Source organism: Sciurus carolinensis, chromosome 1 (genome assembly GCF_902686445.1).
Source record: "Sciurus carolinensis chromosome 1, mSciCar1.2, whole genome shotgun sequence".
NCBI classification, from domain to species: Eukaryota; Metazoa; Chordata; class Mammalia; order Rodentia; family Sciuridae; genus Sciurus; species Sciurus carolinensis.
The window spans coordinates 183,798,255-183,818,747 of record NC_062213.1 but is presented as its reverse complement, the minus strand read 5'-3'; the positions used below and the strand labels follow the sequence as shown (position 1 = coordinate 183,818,747).

The following is a 20,493-nucleotide window of genomic DNA, read 5'->3' as shown; positions in this document are numbered from 1 at the left end:
ACATCTTTGTGCTAAGGTTTTAATTATGGAATCATGTCATAATAAAAAATATATATATACACACACTTCCACATATGTATGAATTAGTAAATTATATCTTTCAAAGAATTTGCCTATTTCAGATAGATTATCTTCATACTATTTGCTATATTGATTTTTTCCCTTAAAAATTCTTCCTTTTGTTACTTATATTTATAATTTGGTTTTGCACCCTTATTTATGTTTATTAATTTTGCCAGTCATTTATCAATTTTATTAGTCTTTTCAAAGACCCAACTTTAGATTTTATCATTTGGATGTTTGCTTTCAATTTCATTGATTTTTGCTCTTATTCTTTACTATTTCCTTTTCTCTGCTTTTCTTAGGTTTGTTTCTTTTTGTAGTTTCTCGAGATTGAAGTTTACATCATTTATTTTTAAACTTTATTTTCTGACATATCTATTTAAAACTAAAATTCTCTGAGCATTACTTTACCTGACTCTCTAGTATATCATGAAATATAATTGAGATCCAAAAATCATAATTTATTTTGTGATTCCTCCTTTGGCCAATAGGTGGTTTTAGCAAATTGCTTAAATTCCAAATATTTGGAGAATTTTATATCTTTCTATTATTGATTTTCAAATAATAATTCTGCTGTGGTCTGCTTAACCAGGGCCCAGGGCTTCACTCATGCTAGTTAAGAACTTTACCACTGAGCTACACCCCCAGCTACACCCCCAATCCAGGTTAACTTTTTGAAAGTTACTGAGACTTGTTTCATAGCATATTATGTGGTGAATATTCTGTATGTACCTAAAAAGAATGTTGTCAATTATCATGTATGATAAATGTCAATTAGGCCCACTTTAGATTACTCATATTTTAAAATATTTTATACTCTTAGTGAAGTTTCATCTGTGTATTCTGTTTCTGTGAGAAATATGCTAAATCTCCAGTCTGGTTGTGGCTTTGTCTATTCCCCCTTTAAGTTCTTTTAACTCTTTATATATATATAAATATATATATATATATACATATATATATAAATATATACATTTATATAAATATATATATATATATTTTTACAATGTGTTCTTAGGTGCATGTGTTAGTCAGCCTTTCTGCATTGTGAACAAAAGACCTTCTACTACAAAGTAGAAGAGGAAAAGTTTATTTGGCATTCATGGTTTCAGAGGTCTCAGTCCATAGACAGCCAACTCCATTGCTCTGTGCCCAAGATGAGGCAGAACATCATGGCAGAAGGGTGTGGAGGAGGAAAGAAGTTCAGGACATGGCAAACAGGAAGCAGAGAGATCCACTCACCAGGGACAAAATATAAGCCCCAAAGTCGTGCCCCCAGTGACCCACCTCCTCCAGTCACACTGTCTATAGTTACCACCCAGTTGGTCCATCCAGTGGATTAATGTACTGATTAGATCAAGGCTCTCATTACCTGATCATTTCACCTCTAAACTTTCTTGCATTGTCTCACACATGAGCTTTTGGGGACACCTCAGATCTAAACCTTAACAGTGTGGATTACTTTAGTTTTGTTATGTATGTCTTTTTATCCCCTCAGTCCTGAAGACAGAATCCAGGAGCACTCTACCACTGAGCTACATCCCCATTTCATTTAAAAAAATTTTTTATTTGTTTGTTTATTTTCAATCCCACTGAACTACATACATTCCAAACCCTTTTTATTTTAAGACAGGGTCTCACTGAATTGCTAGACTGTACTTGAACTCGCAGTCCTCCTGCCTCAGTCTCCTGAGTCACTGGGATTACAAGCATGTGCCACCAAACCAGTTGAACTGACTCTTTTATCATTAAGCAATGTCCCTCTTTATCTCTTTTAATACTTCTTGATTCAAAGTCTACTTTGTCTGATAATAACATAGCTGCACCAGTTGTCTTTCTGTATTTACATAGTATATCTTTCCCATGTTTTTACTTTCAACCTTTCATCATCATTTTATATAAAATTTATCTATCTCATAAAAAACAAATTATTGATTTTGGTTTTTATCTGATTATACCAATATTGTCTCTTAATTTGATTTTTTAATTCACTTACTCAATGTTATTACTGATTACAGTTTGGCTTAAATATACCATTTTGATATTTGTTTTCTCTTACCTTTCGTTTGTTCTTTTATGTCTATTTCTTGCTTATGTTTGAATTAATCAGGTGTTCTTAAGTTTTTTCACTTCTACTAACTTTATAGATAGGTTCTTTTATATTTCTTTCTGTTTACCCCAGAGATTATTGACTTGCATTCTTGACTTGCTACAGTCTATCTTAAGTTACTTTTTATTACATTGCAGATCTACTCGTGATGACTGTCCTCAGCTTGTCTGAAAAATTTTTTTCTTTTGCCTTTATTGTGGAAGGATTTTCTTCTGGGTTGTCAAGTTTGTTTGTTTTTCCCCCTCAACACTTCAAAGATGTAATTCCATTGTCTTATAGTTTTCACAAAATATTTACCAATCTTATTGCTTCTTTGATTATAAAGTGTCTTTCTTCTATGATTTTAAGATTTCCTACTAGTTTTGGATTTTAACTGTTAAACTATGATGTTCCTGTGAGATTTTAGTTTGGTTGGTTTGGTTTGTTCATTCTGTTTTGTTTTATTCTGAATGGGTTTCATTAAAGTTCTTGACTCTGTGGATCAATGCCTTCCATTAGTTTTGAAAAATCTTGCTCTTATTTCTTTAATTATGCCCTCTATTCCATTATTATCTCTCCTTTCTTTTGGCATTACATTTAAAATCATGTAGGTATTTTGATTGATCTCACATGTCGTTTATGCTCTATTTTTTAATCTTGTTCTGTATTCTCTTTATATTGTTTGGACATTTTCTAACGATTTGGTAATCTATGTCTAGTCTGCTATTAAATTCATCAAATGTACTTCTAATTTCAGATACTGTGTTATTTCAGTCCTAGAATGTCCATTTGATTATGTTTTTTAAAGAAAAGAAACTCAACTTTGTTTTTGTTTTGGTAAATAGTGGTTGACACCTGGGGATTTTAGACAAAAATGGGCTATAAACTCAATTTGGAAGTTCGAACTCTGACCAGTCACTGCCAATCACAATCATTGCCAAGAGGTAGCATTACAAGGGACCCACCTTTTAAACAACATCCTCTGTTCCACTTGCCATAGATTTTTGTCTGTGAGCACTTCTTTTAGGAAGGGACATAAACTGCTGATTCTGATTATTTAAGCTTGTCCCATCTTGTGATAACAGCAGCCTTTTCAGAATGACCATTCCCCTGAATTGACCAGAGGGAGATGTTTGTTCAGCACAGCCTCTTGTTTTACTTAAAATTCACAATGCAGAAGATAAATTATAGCACAGAATCTCAACCGTCTCCACTTCTGACATTTGTGCTGCTAATTAGTTTCTGCTTATTGTTACATTCCATCTTCTCTGTTTTACTCGTGAAAAAAATACATAAATGTAAATACATTTTACATATCCAGATTTTCATTTCAATATTCATAAGTAGATGTATAATTTCAGTGTCTGTCCTGAGCATGTGACCAGTGCTTAGATGCCATATTTTATATTCATCATATTGCATTGTATCCTACAGCACTGCAGAAACAAAATCTGCTCAAAGAAGGCCCAATTAAAAAGAAAATCTTCAAAATAATGAGCATTTTATCTTCAAATATTAGTCCCATCAGAGTTGTAAGGACTATCACCACTACTCCTTGACACTCTGATATCTCCAGGCCCTATATGAATTGACTTGTAGAGACCATCTCCTCTTTACATCTGAAAAATAACTGGGCATATGGAGGGGCAATACTTTACTAAGGGTCTATATAGAAATGTGATAGATCTGGGAGTTTATCCCTGGTCTATCTAACTCCAGTTCCTATATATTTTCTCATCCTTATTCCAAACTTTTGTCCTGCCTTAATTTTCAAGTAAATGTTGACAATCCAAGAAAAATAATTTGAACTAGATGGAATATATTTGACTTTGCATTTTCTTTAAAACTTTATTTGATACATAATTTTTCTCAGCTGCTATTTTTACAAAGACTGTTTGTTACTATGGTTTACCCTATCCCTATGAGGCTGCATCTTCAAGGGTTACTCACTCCACCTCCAATTTTCTCTAGCCAGAACAGAGTCCTGGCAGTCTGCAGCTGAGGAGGTCATTTTGCCACACATCCTCCTGTGTACCAGAGGTTAATAAGATATTTATAGCAGGTTTTCCTTACCTGTTTCCATGGATGTTGAAATGCCAGTGATTCCTTCTTCACAGACATTACCATGGTGAAAATTTACCATGTGGTATAAATTAATTTTGGTTATTGATTGATAGATTTGCACCCGACAAGAAAGCAATTAATTTGTTGAACTTTAATATACAGGTTTTGGACTAATTAAAATTATACATAAGTGAATTATGTTTATTGGTATTTATTGTATTGTAAAAGAACCCCACATCCTATCAATGTTATCTTTTCTATAGTTCTCAAACCATTTGATTCTTTTTTCATGAATTCCAATTCTCTGTTGAAAGTATCCATTTTTTATTCATTTGTCCACATTTCTCAGTATTTTCTTTAATCATTATAATTAAGTATAGTAACTTAAAATCCTTGTCTTATTACTCCAATAGCTAGATCGTTTGTGGGTCTGTTTCTATTATCTATCTGTTCTCTTGATTATCAATCACATTTTCCTGCCTTTTAATATACCTAGTGACTTTTATTGCATACAGACATTAATCCCTAACATTTAATAAAAGGACTTTAGAGGCAGTAAAAAACACCCATTGGTACTTGCACATAAAAGACCTGTAGAGGCTCTCTCTGTATGGTATCTCCTACCAGAGAAAAGTTCCATCCTTCCTCTGTTAGGCAGATTGGATGAGGAACTGATCACCTCAACCTAATCAGCAATTAACTGAAACAGAACTGGGTTGCAGTTCTAATATGACTCAGTCCACCTCCAGTTCATTTCTGTTTTCAGGCTGGGCCCTTCTGGGCTTTTGACTGAGAGTCTAATTGTTCTCTGTCTCCCCAGCTTTGTAAGACCTGCAAAAGATTCAGTCCTGATCTTTGGGTGTTCTGGGCTCAACACTTTAACCCTTTTCCCTACTTCTTCACCCCCACAGCTTCAGACTGGCAAAATTTTGAGAATGACAGCTATGCTTTTATATCAGGCCTTCCTCCACTAGGTGGACTTTGTGTCCTAAGCATCTCAAGATTATGGGAGATTTCATTCACACTGCCTTTAGAAACTGTTAGCCCAGCTTCCCAGATTTCCACACCCAGTCTCAGGACTCAGAAAATGTCCTCCAGCTAAAATTAACTGGTTTTAGAAACTTGATTTTTTTCCCAGTAGCCCCATTTAATTACAAAAGACTTAACTGGTTTCTTTCCCTCTGTGTGGATTAGGTTCAATACTCAGGTCTTACACAGAATGGGAATAATGCTCCCAGGAAAGAAAACATCCAGGCTACGTCAACTTTCTTCTGGTCAATGCTGCCTCCACAGCTGTTCAGTATCTTTAAAACGTGTCTTTTGTGGTTTTTTTGATTTTTTTCTAGTTCTTGCAAACAGAGCAAAGTGTTATTGCTACATCCTGTGCAAATGAGAATCCCAAAGTACAAGTTTGACTTAAGTGAAGAGCTGGGGGGAAAAAACAGCTTTGATTTTCAACAGTGATTCAAAAAATTGCCAAGGATAGGTCTACAGTTATAGTGCTAATGTGACTGACAAGGACAGGCAACAAGGCCAAAATTTTGGCCAAAAAATTCATGAGTAGTTTTTGGCAATAAAGATGTGGCATTAACTGTGTTGGTGGCAATGACAGTTTTTGGAGTAATTCAAAGATTATATACATAACATTTTCTGGATGTGTCCAAAGATGGAACATATTGATGAAACACATCAAATTTGGTGTCAGAACTTCTCTCAAACATATTATGGCAATCCCAACTAAATGCCATTAAATCAATTAAATTGAATTTAAGATATGAGATGAACTAGAAAAATTAAATGAAACAATTAAAATTCTTAAATAAAGAACAAATCATAGTCTTTGCTGGAAAAATTAAAAATTTTTTTTTTACTTGTAGATGGACACACTACCTTTATTTTATTAATTTATTTTTATGTGGTGCTGAGGATCAAACCTAGTGCCTCACACGTGATAGGCAAGTGCTCTACCACTGAGCCACAACCCCAGTCCTTATTTTTTTATTTTGAAACAGGGTCTCACTCAGGTAACCAGGCTGGACTCGACATTGTGATCCTCTTGTATCAGCCTGCCAAGTTGTTGGAATTATAGGCATGTCACTATGCCCAGTCCAAAGTGAGATTTAAATAAAATATAAGGCAATTAGAACTAAAGAAAAGTGTTTGCATAACAATTAATAAAATTCACAAATAATCTCCAAACTTATTTATTTATTTGCACGGGGAATTAAACCCAGGGGCACTTAACCATTGAAGCACATCTCCAGCCCTTTTTATTTTTTATTTTAAGACAGGGTCTCAATAGATTGCATAGGGTCTCACTAAGTTGCTGAGGCTGACTTTGAACTTGCAATCCTCCTGCCTCAGCCTCCCAAGCCACTGGGATTACAGGCATGGGACATCAAGCACAGATCTGAACTAATTTCTACAGATACTATTTTTTGACTGTTACAAATTGAGGTATAATCTCGATTGAAGAGGGAGATGAACAAATTTAGGAACTAATTGTCATTTGCTGTTTTTTATGTAATAGCTTGTCACTGAAAATTTTGAAAAAAGGGAACTTCAGAAATTCTGTACAAATGTAAATATGACTTAACAAATGGTAAAAATTCACATTATGGATGATAGTGAGTTGTGTGGTGAAATGAAAACATTTTATCTTTTCTGTGATAATAATTTATCATACATGACCCAAATACAATGTTTAAACCTAATGTGCAGATTCAAATTCAGTCACCTTTGATAATTTGTTGGTTTTCAGTCCTGAAAACCACAGCTTTACACATATTTTTCTATTTTGTCATTACAAAGGCATATTTGTCAGGGCAGTAAGATGGAATGCATTTTATTTAACAATGTGTTAGCTTAATTTATGACTTTTAAATATTTAGACATTAGGATGTGGATTTCCATTTGTAGTCTTGCCAAGGACCTCACAAATGCTTATGGTCCTGACCACAGTACATTTCAGAACTAGGCTTGTGCTCACTGAGAATGAGGGTGAGGAAGGCTAATATGATGACGAAAGTTCCTATTAGTGCTAGGAAAGGGCAAGGCTGGAAGAGTCTGAGGAATGATTGTTCTGGAAAGGTTCTTGTCCCTGAAGCTGGAATGTAGTCCTAGGATGTGGTCTCAGGGTCAATGAAGGAGAGCTGTTGTCACAGTTCTGCAGGGTCCAGAGGGGAAACACTATCCTCCTCCTGAGGCCACAAGAGAGGGAAAGAGATGTCAAGGCAAAGCATCAGCAGCAGGGAGAACGCCTTGAGACCACAGACTCTAAGAAATAAGAGGAAAAAGTTTGGAGTCTAATAGGCTCCCCTAAGTGGCCAGCGGAGCAGATGGGGCCTGGGCTAGAGATGAGGACGCAGGCTGGAGTACGTAGGGTCACAGAGGATGCAGGACCAGCAGAGAGGTCCAGGTGGATATGTGCAGAGCCAAGGACCTAAGTCATGCCTGGCCAAGGGCAAGCATAGGGTTGGGCTGAGTTTAGACATATGGACTGTGATTGAATTGAGGGGAGAGTGGGGTCAGGCAGAGAAGGGGAGCTTCGCTTTCATGTGTGTGTGCTAAATGAGCTTGCCTGCACCATGTCTGCTCCCTTCAGCCAGAGTGCCACCCAGGTGGATTACAGGCAAGGATCGGACATTCCTGGCTCTGCAAAAGGGCCAAGGAGTCTGCGACATACTAATTGGTAGCTACTGAAAACAGCTGGCAGATGAATTTTCCCTGAATCCTGGAGAGAAGGGGATCAACCCAGCAATAGTCAAGGACCAATTCTGGCTCGCTTTTCCTTCCTAAATTGAGGGAGGGTCTTGAAGGTTTGGAATAAAGTAAGGGACTGGGAATCCAAAAGGTTTGATAGTACAAAGCAGTCTGCATTCTCTCATCCCTCAGGCTCTTTGCCTGTGGATGTTCATCCCAGGTTCTTCCTTCCCTGAGCTGACCTGAAGGGAGGAGGGGATTCCCACACCGCAACTCTCGACAAGGCTTCCTTTTCATGTGTCTGACCTCCCAGAGGTAATTGACTCTCAAGTTCTTTTTCCCCAGGTCAGACACAGAAAACTAAGTTGGACATTTCCCAAAGGAAACTGACTACTTTACTAGGGGAAAAGTCACATCAAAAGCATGATAGTACAAGACCGCAGGGATAGATGAGGCCATCGGGAATCATTTTTTATTTGGACAGAATCAAATTCAGCCTTAGGAGATTCAGCTGGCCCTGGTGTAGATGCCAGGTCATTTCTCAAAGACCCAGCCTTGCATGGCCCCTGGAGCTGAACAATTCATTCCACCGGAGCAAATGAGTTCATGATGTCGAGGGCCTAGCCTGTCTCTGGCCTTGGGCTGGTCAGCACTGCACGAGCTAAGTCAGCTTGATTCCCAAGGAAGGGTAGAGAACCAACAATTACTGCAGATGTACTGGCCTGCTTTGGGGGCTCTCATTTGGGTTCTCCTTTAATTCCCCCAACAAGTAAGATAGGCTCAGATTTGACCAGTGTGAGGGAGTAGGTGACATCCTTTCTCTTCCCCCCAGGTTTCAAACACTTATCAAGGAGACTGAGAAGCATCCTAGGAATGGGTGGGGTGAGGAATAAGAAAAGAACTATGCTTACAGTGGGGATGCAGACATATTCAGATACATCTAGAGGAACTAGGCACTGCTATAGTTTAGATCTAAAATGTCCCTCAAAGGCCCATGTTTTGATACCTTGGCAAGTGGTGGAAATTTTGGGAACCCAGGCCTAGTGGGAGGTTTAGGTCTTTGGAGGGGTGCCCTCAAAGGGGATCGTGGGCGCGCCCTTTTCTTTCTTTCTTGACTTGGTCATGAGGTGAAAGGCTTTGCTGCACCACATGCTCCCTGCCATTATTTGCTTCCTTGTCTTGGACCTCAAAGCAATTTGCCCACCCAGTCACAGACTGAAACCTCCAAACTATGAGCTGAAATAAACTGTCTCTTTATAAGTTGACCATCTCAAGTATTTTGTTCTAGGAATGGAAAGTTAACATAAGAGGTGATAGAACCCTTAAGAGGTAGGGCCTAGTGGAAGTATGGGGATGAGCCCTTAAAGGGGCTTATGGAACCCCATGCCTTCTTTCTCTCTCTTGCTTCCTGGCCACAAGGCGAGTGATTTTGCTCTGGCATGTGCTTCCCTCATGATGTGAGACTTGGGCACAGGCCCAAAAGTAAGGGGCCAATTGATCCAAGGCTGAAACCTCCAAACAAACCTTTTCCTTTATTTTAAAAAATATTTTATTTACTTATTTAGTGCAGTACTGGGGATTAAACCCAAGAACACTCTACCACTGAACCACAACCCCAGCTCTTTTTATTTTTTTAGACAGAGGTTTTGATAGGTTGTTGGTCAAGGCCAGCCTCACATCTGCAATCCTCCTGCTTCAGCCTCCCCAGTAGCTGTGATTACAGGCATGTGCCACCATGCCCAGTTAAACATTTCCTTTTATAAGTTGATTATCTCAGGTTGTAATAACATAAAACTGACTAACACAGATACCAACAGAAGTCCAGATTCAAGAAGGAGGGTGATAACACCCAGTGCTATTCAGGGAGGACCCTTACATGCTGTTGCTGGGTGTGTAATTGGTACAACATTTCCAGAGGCAATTTGGTGATTGCCATTAAACAATTCCAGTGTACACACATATTCTTTGACACAGCAATTTCATTGCCAGGAATTTATTCTACAGATTTACAAGTTAATGCAAAGGTTTGTGTACAAGAACATTCATTGCAGCATTGTTTATAACAGTAAAATAATGGAAACAAATGTCCATCAACAGGGGGCCAATTGAGTAAAATAAGTACCACAACTAATAAAGAGAATGAGATAGAACTACATTGCTGATGTGGAAAGATGGGCAAGATAAATTAAATGAGGAAAGTAAATTGCAGAAGAGTCTTGTAATACTATCCCACTTGTAGATGTTTTATGAAAATTGACTCTCCATGTATTTGTACTAGAATAGAAAACATCTGGAAAGATATATACACACACAAGGAACAGTGAATAGCGGCTACCACTGGGGGACCTTTACTTTCTATTTCGCATTTTCTCTACCGCTCTGAATTTACTTTCAGGAACATGTATTACTTTTAAAACATAAAAGAAAAAAGTTGAAGAAGGAATAAGGGACCAGTGAGAAGTAATTTGTCAAGAAGAAAAGCAGGAATTTACCAAATTTATCATTAGAAAGCAAACTCAGTGAACAGGTCGGAAGGCAAGTAAGACTTGGGGGCTGATTGATGGACCCTTTCTGACAGGCAGACTTGGCAACATGAACTTGCTGTTCTTACTGGCTAAGCTCCAACTCTTTGAGACTCAAGCAGTCTGGCAGTGGGGCTGTGGGGGGGCTAATAATATGACTAAGGAGAGAGAATGACTCCATTCTCCCACAAGAAGCAGACTGCTGAGTTATCCTGAAGCACACATAGAAAAGGAAAAGCACACATAGCCAGAGCCATTGGCAGGGACTTGCACTCTCTGAAAGTCTCAGATGAGTTGAAGCTGAAGGCGGCAAGTCTGGCTAATCCCTGACCGGGCTAATGGCAGGATGGATCTCCAGCTTGGTTACCACCAAGTCTTGGCACAGGAGTCTTGGCACAGTGGGGGTGACGGCTGAGGTATCCAGCAACAGCAGAAGGAAGCACTCATCAGGTCTGCACTGAAGTAAGACAAGCTTAGAGATTTCCAGAAATGTTTGAGGAAAATTTACTAGAGATCGGTGTGTCCAAGAACTTGAGAGTTTTAATGATATAAACGTTTCATTCGCTCTTTTGATATTTTCATGTGCAAGCACAGTACCCAGCTCAGGAGATTCTATAATGAGCAAGGTAAATGTGGAATTTATAAGGTTGAATTAAATGAAAATAGAATTGCCAGTATTTAACTTTTTGGGGTCTAGGATTGTGTATTAGCATCTGCATATCAGAAAGAACTTTCAACCTTTGGTTTTTGGGGATTGGCTTATTTCACTTAGCATGATAGTCTCCAGTTCCATCCATTACTGGCAAATGCCATCATTTCATTCTTCTTTATGGCTAATTAATATTCTATTGTTTATATATATCACATTTTCTTTATCTATTATCTGTTGATTGGTTCCATAGCTTGGCTATTGTGAACTGAGTTCCTATAAACATTGGTGTTGCTGTATCACTGTAGTATACTGATTTCAAGTCCTTTGGGTATAAACCGAGGAGTGGGATAACTGGGTCAAATGGTGGGTCCATTCCAAGTGTTCTTAGGAATCTCCATACTACTTTCCAGAGTGTTTGCACCAATATGCAGGCCCACCAGCATTGTACGAGTGTATCTTTTTCCCCACATCCTCACCAACATTTATTGTTACTTGTATTCTTAATAATTGCCATTCTGACTAGAGTGAAATCTCAGTGTAGTTTTAATTTACAATTCTCTAATTGCTAGAGATGTTGAACATTTTTTCATATTTTTTTACCATTCATATTTCTTCTCCTGTAAAGTGCCTGTTCAGTTCCTTTGCTCATTTATTGATTGGGTTGTTTTTGGTGTTAAGTTTTTTGAGATCTTTATATATCCTGGAGATTAATACTCTATCTGAGGTGCAGGTGGCAAAGATTTTCTCCCATTCTGTAGGCTCTCTGTTCACATTCGTGATTGTTTCCTTTGCTCTGTGAAGCTTTTTAGTTCAATATCATCCCATTTATTGATTCTTGATTTTACTTCTTGTGCTTTAGGAGTTTTATTGAGGAAGTAGGTTCCTAAGGGACATGATGGAGAGTTGGGTCTACTTTCTCTTCTAGTACATGCAGGGTCTCTGTTCTAGTGTCTGTCCTTGATCCACTTTGAGTTTTGTGCAGGGTAAGAGATAGGGGTTCAATTTCATTCTACTACATATGAATTTCCAGTTATCCCAGCACCATTTGTTGGAGAGACTATCTTTTTAAGAGTGACTTTTGAGGAAGTGAGGAGAAAGAAGAATTAACTTGGTGAAAGAGAAAGAGGAAAATCATTCCTGGTCAAGTCAGGTGCAAGGCTGAGAGAGTAGAAAATTATCATATTCCAGGGACTGAGAAGGTGACTAAGCCCACCCACAGAGTCAGGGGTAGTAGAAGAGGAGATCTAGAGGGAAGCAGGATCCAGTTGCAGGTTTACCTCAAGAGGTTTACCTCAAGAGGTTTAAAGAAACAATAGCATATTATTTGTGTCCAGAAGTCGGCAGAGTCCGGGGTTACAGGTACAAATAATGTTCTCCCTTTGTTACCACTGGTCCATAGCTACACCGCTAGTATGGGATTGCCACAGGATGGGAATCCAAGTCATTCCAACACACTTTCTCTGCCCTGATCCCCGCGAGGCGGGTGTTGGAAGGGTGCAGCAGGGGAAGGCCAGGGGCCTCTCTAGGAAGAGGCCAAGGAATCTCTGCATGCCTGGCCTCCCAACCGGGTCAGTAGTTCAGCACCCATTGGTCCTGGAGGAAGATGAGTAGATCCAAGCAATTGCTGAGGCTCAGCAGCACCAGGCTGAGGGTGTGCAGAACATTGGGAGTGTGGGGAGGCACGGCACCCACCTCCGCCCCAGGGTGCCAGCAGCAGAGTTGTGAGGCTCCAGGCAGAGGGCAAGACCGGCAACAGCCCAAGGTCATGCGGACCGTGGGCGCCGCGAGCCGCTTGGCCAGGCTCACTTAGGATGCGAGCACCAGCAGAAAGGTGGCTGCGAAGACGGTCACCGCAGCGCAGGCCAGGGCTGAGCGCGCCCAGCCGTGCTCCAGGCAGCGAGCGGGGCAGCCGGGGCCAGGGCCGGGGCGAAGCGCGTGCAGCGTGGCCAGCAAGCACACCGCTCAGGCCAGGCAGGCGTCCGCCCTGGAATGGACCTGCGCACCGAGCTGCAGCTGCAAAGTTGAATAGTGCCGCGAAAGCCACCGCCGCTAATCACCGTGGACACGTAGTAGGCAGCCCCAGCCGCGTGGGCTGGGCTCAGGTAGTAGGTGAGCCATAGCAGCAGCGTGAGCGTGAAGAGCACGTCGACCTGAACCAGGTTAAGTAGGTAGAGACGCAGGGCCTGGCCCAGGCGCCCACTGCTGCGGACAAACACTGCCCGAGTGGCCACCTTGGCAGGCAGCCCCAGGCCCGAGGCCAAGGCATAGGCCACAGGCGTCACAAATTAATGGAGCTGGGTCAGCCAAGGGGCTGCAACTGCCAACACCCAGGTCCCCATCACTGTTGTTCATCTTCGACCTTGAACTGGGGAGAGGAAGAGAGGTCACTGTGGAGGCCTAGTTACAAAAAGAAATCCCCAGCCCTTCCCTTCCCACCCTAGGCCCCTCTTCTTCAGTTCTTGCTAGAAGGGAACAGTCGGGGCAAGGAAGTCCATGAGAGAGGGGAGAGCATGGAAGCCAGAGTTCCCAGTGACACGCTGTGGGAAGAGGAAAGACAGGAGACCCAACAGGGCTTGAAAATTTCAAGCCCTTGGTGAATGGGAGAGGAGAGGTGCCCTTCACAGACAGAGTATGGGTCAGAATCCTGGGGGCACAGCTATGTGAAGTGAGTCCAACCAAGCAGGGTTGAGGCAATAGGGAGCTGCAGAGAAATGAGGCTGGAATATTGAGTCCTTCCCAGAAAAACAAACAACAACAATAAAAAAAAAAAAAAATAACCAACTCCTCTCTGGGACACTCAGATCAATGGCAAAGGGAGCAAGACAATGATGGAGGGATGGTCTTGTGATGCAGGGACAGAGGACATGTCGCCTATTCACAGTGACCATGGAGTGAACTTGCCTCGGTGAAGGTCCTCTTCCTGGGAGGTGTCCCAAGTCTTGCTGAGAGCACCCTTGGCAGGGCTGAAAAGGTTTCATAACTTGAGCTTTCCAACCTGTTTCCTCCTACCTCTCCGCTTGACCAGAAGTTCTGGGTTAGACTCAGAACTTTGGACAGCAAAGCGAAAAAAGAGCCCAGGCCCAGGAAGCTTGCTGCTTCTAGATACATACATTTATCTGCCATGTGACCTTGAGTGAATTACTCAGCCTCCCGGGGACTGCCTTCCCTGCTGTAAAATGGAGATCTAACTAACCTACCTCATAAGGTTGCTGGGAGGATTATGAGAATGCAAAAGTAAAACTCTGAGCCCTGTGGCTGACGCTGGGGAGATACATCATAACCGTGTGCTCTCTTCCCTCCAGGCAGCACACAGATACATGTGTACCCTCACAGGCACACCTACAGCAAGCAAACACCACAAAAACATCTGCTCACACTCCTGCCCTCTCCAAGGGGGATGAGTACATACAATGTTCGTTTTTATTGCTCATTACAAAAACTACTCTTTTTGACACTTAGACACCCCTATCATGTCCTCAAACTCAATCCCTCCAATGCCAACATCTGGATTTCTGCCTTTGAGTCTCTCAGGCTCTGGTCCTTTCCAGGACCCTGAGGGAGTGTACTCCACCCAAACGCCGCCCCCAGTTCTGTCCACCTCAACTCTAGCTCTCAGCTCCTCCCTGTCATCCCTTCGGATTATCCCTCTTACCTCTGGTTGTTCTGGTTGTTGGCGCTTTCTCTGAGGTCCTGGGATCCTGACTTTAAGGAGTTGAGACAGTGAAGAATCCCCTCCCACCCACATGTCCCACATCTTTCTTGTTAATCTCTGGACAGGACATGAAGAATGGATCCAACAGGGAGGGGCTGAGGCACACCTGTGGCAGCTGGGAGATGGATTTGTGGGGTACAGCTATAGCCCCAAGGGAAGAGAGTGTGTCATTGCAGGTTAAGTGGCCTTCAGTACAGGGAGGGACATAGCAAGGTATTCAGAAGGCAAGGCAGGTGAACATAACGGTGCTGAGCTGACCTAGACTCAGGCTGCAATATGGGGTATGCATTTCCTGGGGCCTGGCTTCTCCTTGGGCTATTGAGGAGGCCCTCAAGATTCCTGCTGCTGCTAATCCTAACAGCTCCTCCACACAAGATGGCCATCCCATTTTTCTAGCACCATGCCTGTCCTGCAGTTGCTGGGCCAGCCCTTTGAGGAGCCAGTGGCTACTCATCAGCATACAGCATACAGGTCAAGTCCTGGTAAACAGGTATCCTCAGTCCAATGCCAGCTGCAAAAGGTTTTACTTATAGTCCTGGCTGGAGACAGGTTGGCTATAGCATCCTGAAAGGGGTAAGCAGTAAGGCAGGATCCCAGGGGTTCCCAAGCTCTTCTTTTATGGGTTTCAAAATTTTTATACAGAGGGGCGATTCTAGAAAGCAGGGCAGATTTGATCACATTGGACAGGTCATCTCAGGTATCAGGCCAGCCTATCTTTAGCTTTGACAGCTGGTGCAACAGAGTGTAGGATTTGGAATCAGTCAGGCCTTAGTTCTAGTCTCAGGTCTGACACATAAACACTTAAAACTTTTTGATCCATATTCTCATCAGTGAAACAAATCGATATTTAATAATAGCATTTACTGAGCTGTTATATACCAGACTATGAAATAGTTATTTTTCATATTTTATAAACAAGCTAGGAAGTGGCAAACACTGTCATTCCCCACCACTTCCTCATTGATCAGAATGGGTAAAAAAATCAGTGTAAGTCCACTATGGGAATTCCATCGTCCTTGCCAATGATTGGTTTAGGAACGGAAATGTGGTGTAATTCTGACCAGTGAGATGTGAAGGGAAATCTAGGGTCTTCGAAAAGAGCCTTTCTCTTTCTTTTCTCCTTTAGAAATGTGCAAATATGCTGTCTGTAGCTGCTGCAGCTATTTTGCAACCTTGAAGGCAGCAGCCAATAAACAGAAAGCAGCAGAACAGACAGTTGAAAGAATATTGGTCATTTATGTCTTAATTAAGCAGCAAAATTAACCAACATTGGAACCAAAGCTAAGTCATCTGTGGACCTCTTATGTGGGAGAAAATTTCCTTACTGTTTGACACCGCCACACGTACTTATGTACGATCACCCATTTATTGATTTATCCTTGCTACAGGTAGATTGCATCCTTGTGCTTTTGGACACAAGATCTCCAACCCAGAGTGTCAACATGCCTAAGGTTCATGCTAGTCGATGACAGAATAGGAACTGTTTTTCCAATATGAACCTGAAATGGTGTAATATACATAGATTTCTTACACTTCCTTGGACTCCCCAAACTATTGCCCCTACCCTCAAAGCAATTTAGTCCAGGATGGCTAGAATATTTGCATAAATAAATTTTTTCCTATTTTCCCTCATGAGAGGCACAGTACTTCCCAAAGGGTGAAGTGGTTGGTGCCATAATAGAAGGTTCCCTACCATGTTGTTCACATTTCCTTCTGATCCCTGGGATTCCTTCTAGGCTTTGGGTTCTGCTGTACCATTCAGCATTCCAGGGACCTGGCTGCCCCCAGCTCTGCATAGGAGTCAAGAAACCCTGGACTGTGCCATACCTCACCACCAGAGGCCAGTGATTTCAGGTCCTATAAAATGGTTCAATGCCCATTTTTGTAAGCTCTGCAAATCTGAAGTGTGAGAGATAAAAAAGAGTGGGAAGGAATCCTTCATGTGGCTTAGAAGGGCACAGGCAGAAACAGATACTTAAACTCTGTAATATTCAACCTATTCATTTTAAAATGTGTATTTTAAAACCTCAAAAATGTGCATGCCTTTTGAACCAGCACCTTCACTTCTAGGGAAAGGAAATAAGTATGCAAAGATGATTTATTGTGAGGTTTACAATCACAAAAAATTGGGAACAACCTAAATGTTCCTCATGGAAGGTGAACTAAATACAATTCACCCCTACAATGGAATACTATGCAGCCATCAAGATTAACGAGGTAAAAGAGACATAGAATGGTGTTACAGAATATCAGGCTTATAAAGTAGGTAATAAAGTAGGATATATTGTCTCGTTTTCATTTTAAAAATATATAAATCCATATAAAGGCATAGAAAAAGACAAGAGGTACAGTTACCAAGGCATTAAAAGTGGTAATTTTGGAATATTAGAGTTTTGGTAATTTAAATTTCTTTGCTTATTTTCTATTTTCACCTGACATGAAGAATGTTAGTATGTGCAATATATATTCCTCAAAACAGAGCTGTATAGGCACAGAGAGTAATCAGGGCTAGGTAGACAAGATGTCTCCTTCAACAATGGAAGACCTTGAACATATTGGTAACAAGGTGATAAGACATGTGACAGCTGCATGGTATGAAGAGACTCTCTACTTCCAGGGTTCCTTGAAGGCACTTGGAGTCTTCTTCCTAGAGTGTCTGACCACCTTCGTAGTTTGGGCTAAGAACTGGCAGGTGTCCAGCAGCAGCAGGAGCGTCAAGCAGACGATGGCTGGGATGTAGGTGCTCAGTGACTCTTTCAGAGATGCCAAAGTGAAGATAGCCACTGGAATGGAAAATGAGGTCCCTGAAGCTCCCTGGGAGCACCCAGAAGGTCCAGGGGCTCAGGGGTTCTAGCCTAGACCGACCCACTCCACCCCAAGCCCTCCTATTAAACACCCCTCCTCATTTTCCCACTCCTCAGCTCTGGCTTCCAGAGAAAGCAAGACCAAGAATTAGCAGCCTCTTGAACTAATAAAGGCCCTCTCAGAGATCAAGAAAGAAACAGCAACAGTCCAGTCAGAGGGGAAAGCACTACACGGCGGGTAGACAGGGATTTGGGAACAAATTTTCCCTGATCCTTCTCCTTTCTTAATTCTACATCTACAGGATGGAAGAAGGCATGGGGATTGTGGTGAAAGTGTTGGCAAAGATCTGAAAATGAAGAAAGCTCTAGAAATAGAAAGAAGGCTTGGGAGGTAGGGTGGTAATAATAGCAATAATGGTGACACAGGCCAGGGTGATGAAGAAGAGCCTGAAGATGCCTAGTCTTTGAGGCAGCAGCTGTCTTTGTACATCAGCAGTCCCTGTGGACAGAGCTTCTACGAGGGGTGCCTGTACAGAAATCGTCTACCTTTCTGTTCAGGGGGCCTCAGCTTCCCTGCTCTCTACTCCCACCTGCCAGACACATAAGCCAACTCTTCCCCTCATTCCAGGCGTGGATGTGTGGAGGAAGGAGCAGGGCTTCTGAGGTTATAATACAGCCTCACAATGAATACTACGCAGCGATGGAAGCAATGAGGTAGAAAGTATATTTTGACACAAGTCAGTGTTATGGTATAACAAGTTTCAAAAGCACCTGTCCTCATCTGAAGACTATGGACTCTGAAGCAGAGCAGAAAGTGCTCTTGGTTCCAGGAAGAAAGGGTGGCAACAGTAGGGGAGAACAACCAGGTCTTCTATCATTCCATCCCAGAAGATCCCATTTCCCCAGACCACTTGGCCCCCTTACCCATCATGAGGAGGGTCAAGAGCAAGTTACTGATATCTTGTAGCATCGGTGGGCCCACGACCAACAGCAACCCAGCCAGGAGTTCCAACCAGCCCACAGCTGTTTGGTAGTTCACGGGATCTGGCTGGTAGCCGAACAGCTTCAACGGGAACACCTCAGCAAACTGCACGAACAGGGCTTTCTACGGACAGCAGGGAATGCCTATCAGCCATACACATCTAGGATATACTGTCCACAGGGGCTTTCTGTACCTTTGCTCTCAACCCCTTAACAAAACAGCTACTACTCTAGGTCAGGGCCTGAGGTCAGCCTGGAGAGGCCACCTTGTGGGGCTGAGCTTTGAAATCAGGATGCAGGCTCTATGCTCTAAGTGAGAAGAAGCTTATTTTCTCACCAGGCCCAAAATCCTAGGAGGAAGAAGCAAGGCTTGGGCCTTCCCATCTAGGAATAAGGCCTTCTGAGTTTCTAGATCCTTTTGTTTTGCTATTGTTTTTTACTGGAGATTGAACCAACAGGCACTTTACCACTGAGCTACATTCCCAGTCCTTTTTATTTTGAGACAGGATCTCACTAAGTTGCTCAGGGCCTTGCTAAATTGCTGAGGCTGGCCTCAAACTTGTAATCCTTCTGTCTTAGCCTCTAAAGTGGCTGGGATAACAGGTGAGCCCACCATGCCAGGCCTGGTTCTTCTTTTCAGGGGATGTGTGGAGGTGGTGAGGTGGGAGTAGGGCTCATTAAATAGATCCCACCTATCAATATCAAACGCGCTAGGTCCTGGATCCCACTGTGACAGACACAAGGAAGGAAAGGAAGGGCTCAACATGACCCTCTCTCTTGCTGAGTTGGGCCCTTCTCTTGGCCAAATGACAACTCATCCAGAGTCACCCTTTCCCTTACCTCTCCTCCTCAGCCCTGCAAGGCTCTGTTGAGGTTCTTCCCCCAAATAATCCACCATCCTAACCCATAAGAGGGAGTACCCAGACCTGAGAGAGAGAGTCAACTGGGATCTCCCTCAAAGCCGCCAGTGGCCTCTTTGAGGGGCTGGAGGCACTGGTAAGCAGGACATGAAAGCCTTCCTACACTCTGGAACTAGCCAAAAGGCTGGCAGGGGGCGTCTCGGCTCGCTCGGTGAAGACTGGATTGAATTAGTAGTCTGGTTTGAGATCTGCTTCCTGCAGATTACACTTCACCTTCAGGGCAGGTTTCCTACCTGCAAAGTGGGGACCACTACAGCCTGCCTCGTGAACCACCCAAAAAGTAAACGAAGAGGGGAAGGAGGTGGAAGGACGCCCGGCCCCTTTTCCACCGCATCCTCCGCCCCCAGGGTCCCCAAGCATTCCTCTTCGGCCCCTTAATTTGCTCGGGGACACCAGTGCCCAGCCGGAAGGGGTGTCCCCAACGCCCTCCCGCCCCAGGAAGATCGCAGAACTCGAAGAACTCCCCGCGAAGGCGCGGCGCGGCCCCGCTCCAGCGCGGCCGGGCACACGCCGCGCTCCGGCCCCCGCCCGCCCGCGCCGCTCACCATCTGCCGCGACACCGGAGCCGAGATCTGCGAGAGCTTGGCCGCCCCCGTGAGCGCGAAGAAGCCGCCCAGCAGGACGCGCAGCGCGGCGAGCACGAGCGCCATGGCCGCGCCGCTGCCGACCCCGGGGCCGCCGGCCCACCCCGCGGGCGCGCTTCCTGCCTCCGCTGCCGCCGGAAGGCCGCGCCGCGCCCTCCCTGCCCGCGCCCGCCGCCAGGCCCGAGCGTCGCGGGCGCCCCGTCGGGGATGCGCACACCCGGGCCCGCGGGCTCCCGGGCCACCCGCTGCGCCGGATTCCGGCAGCAGCTCCGCCTCCCGGCCGGCCGCGAGCGCAGGCAAACGTGCGCATCTGGCCGGCTGTGCGAGAGCCGGCTCCCTTCCAGAGCCCGGCGTCCGCCCTGCCCGAGCCGCCCCAGCGGGAGGAGCTGGGCTGCAGCTG

General features: G+C 43.3%; 2 protein-coding genes across 2 annotated transcripts in view; both read right to left on the bottom strand.

Moving 5' to 3' along the window:
• The window catches only part of Dlgap3 (DLG associated protein 3), a 96,319-nt gene extending 76,144 nt beyond the window's left edge, over window positions 1-20,175 (bottom strand). Inside the window, exon 1 of the mRNA XM_047562979.1 lies at window positions 20,055-20,175. The gene's annotated coding sequence lies outside the window, so the exon portion shown is untranslated. The remainder of the gene's footprint in view (window positions 1-20,054) is intronic.
• On the bottom strand, window positions 13,541-20,377 carry Tmem35b (transmembrane protein 35B). Its single transcript, XM_047562982.1, has 3 exons — window positions 20,055-20,377; window positions 18,533-18,713; window positions 13,541-17,587 (listed from the first exon to the last, which is right to left on the bottom strand). The coding sequence occupies exons 1-3, from the start codon at window positions 20,157-20,159 to the stop codon at window positions 17,412-17,414; spliced, it is 462 nt and encodes a 153-aa protein (XP_047418938.1). The 5' UTR covers window positions 20,160-20,377; the 3' UTR covers window positions 13,541-17,411.
• Between the last annotated feature and the right edge of the window lie 116 nt (window positions 20,378-20,493).